At 40.4% G+C, this 1,243-nt stretch overlaps 1 protein-coding gene across 5 annotated transcripts in view; it reads right to left on the bottom strand.

Annotated features, from left to right (window-relative positions):
• The window catches only part of Phactr4 (phosphatase and actin regulator 4), a 103,114-nt gene that overhangs the window by 35,052 nt on the left and 66,819 nt on the right, over positions 1 to 1,243 (bottom strand). For all 5 annotated transcript variants that reach the window (XM_023703005.1, XM_023703006.1, XM_023703007.1 and 2 more), the window contains one exon: positions 726 to 806. In XM_023703005.1, coding sequence (XP_023558773.1) covers positions 726 to 806 — 81 coding nt within the window. The remainder of the gene's footprint in view (positions 1 to 725; positions 807 to 1,243) is intronic.

Raw genomic sequence — 1,243 nt, 5'->3', positions numbered from 1 at the left:
CGCGGTCCCTGTGCTTTGCCAAGCTTGTTCCAAGTAAGTGCTTTAGACCACTGAGCCATCTCTCCAGCCCCAGCCTACTTTCTGTTATTGAAAAAAAGAATGAGGGATTGGGGTGTAATTCAGGTGTTACTGGGCATGAGCAAAGCTCTGGGTCCATTCCCTAGGACCATTAAATTTATATTTATATTAAACTGCTACATGAAAGTCACACATTAAAGGCCAGGAGATAGCTCCGTAGCATAAACACCTGCCTGGCAAGCAATAGGTCCTGAGTTTGATCCCCAGTACCCAAAAAAAAAAAAAAAAAAAAAAAAAAGTTACACCTTAAGAAAAAACTCCCTACACATCAGAAAAACTGTGACATTACTAAACTGATGATGAGTATTAAAATATTAAAACAAAATCTTTGTGACAAACAAGATTAAGGTAGCAATATGGGCATGAAGAAAAATTTGGTTTTATAAAAAGGAAGTATCATCTACTATTGCAGCTGGCACATAACTGAGGAAGTATTCCAGAGAAACAAGGGTGCTTGTCCCAAGATCCTTCACTTTCACTTAAGTGCAGAGTTAAAAACATAGCTTGGAAGAGAGAAAACTCCTAAAAAGCACTTCCCTCTACCCCAACTACAGCAATGACAATACAAATAAAGAAACTTCAAATACTTAGACCCAATCAAAGAACAAGTGCACAGACAGGCATTATGGTAATCATTTACAACTCACCCTGCTCAGGATCTTCTAACAAAACTCCTCTTTTAACCAGCTCTTCTCTTGGTTTTCGCATCGATATTTTCCGCTCTAAAACTAACGTTAAATTAGAAAAAAGCACTCAGAAATGTGGCAGTTCCAAGTTAAACATCAATCTTAGCACTATATGTCCACAGGTAAAAGAATAAAGGGGTTTACATTTGTTCTTTTTGAGATAGGATCTTGCTATGTAGTTCAGGCTGGCCTTAAGCTCACTTTGTGGTCCAGGCTGGTCTTCAACCCCCAATGATTCTCCTGCCTCTGCCTCCTGAGTGCTGAGATTACAGGCATGTGACACGTGAGTGGGCTTTTTTTTTTTTTTTAATGTATTTAGTACAGGGTCTCACTATACAGCTCTGACTTGTTTTCAGCCCTCCCCAGTGCTGGGATTACAGGCATATGCCACCACATCTGGATCAAACCCTGGTCCCTGAGCTTGCTAGAGCAGGTGCTTTAGTCCACTGAGCTATCTGACTGGCCCTGGGCTTTTTTTT

This window comes from Octodon degus, unplaced genomic scaffold (genome assembly GCF_000260255.1).
Source record: "Octodon degus isolate 3935 unplaced genomic scaffold, OctDeg1.0 scaffold00163, whole genome shotgun sequence".
NCBI lineage: Eukaryota > Metazoa > Chordata > Mammalia > Rodentia > Octodontidae > Octodon > Octodon degus.
This window is presented reverse-complemented; position numbering and strand designations above follow the sequence as displayed.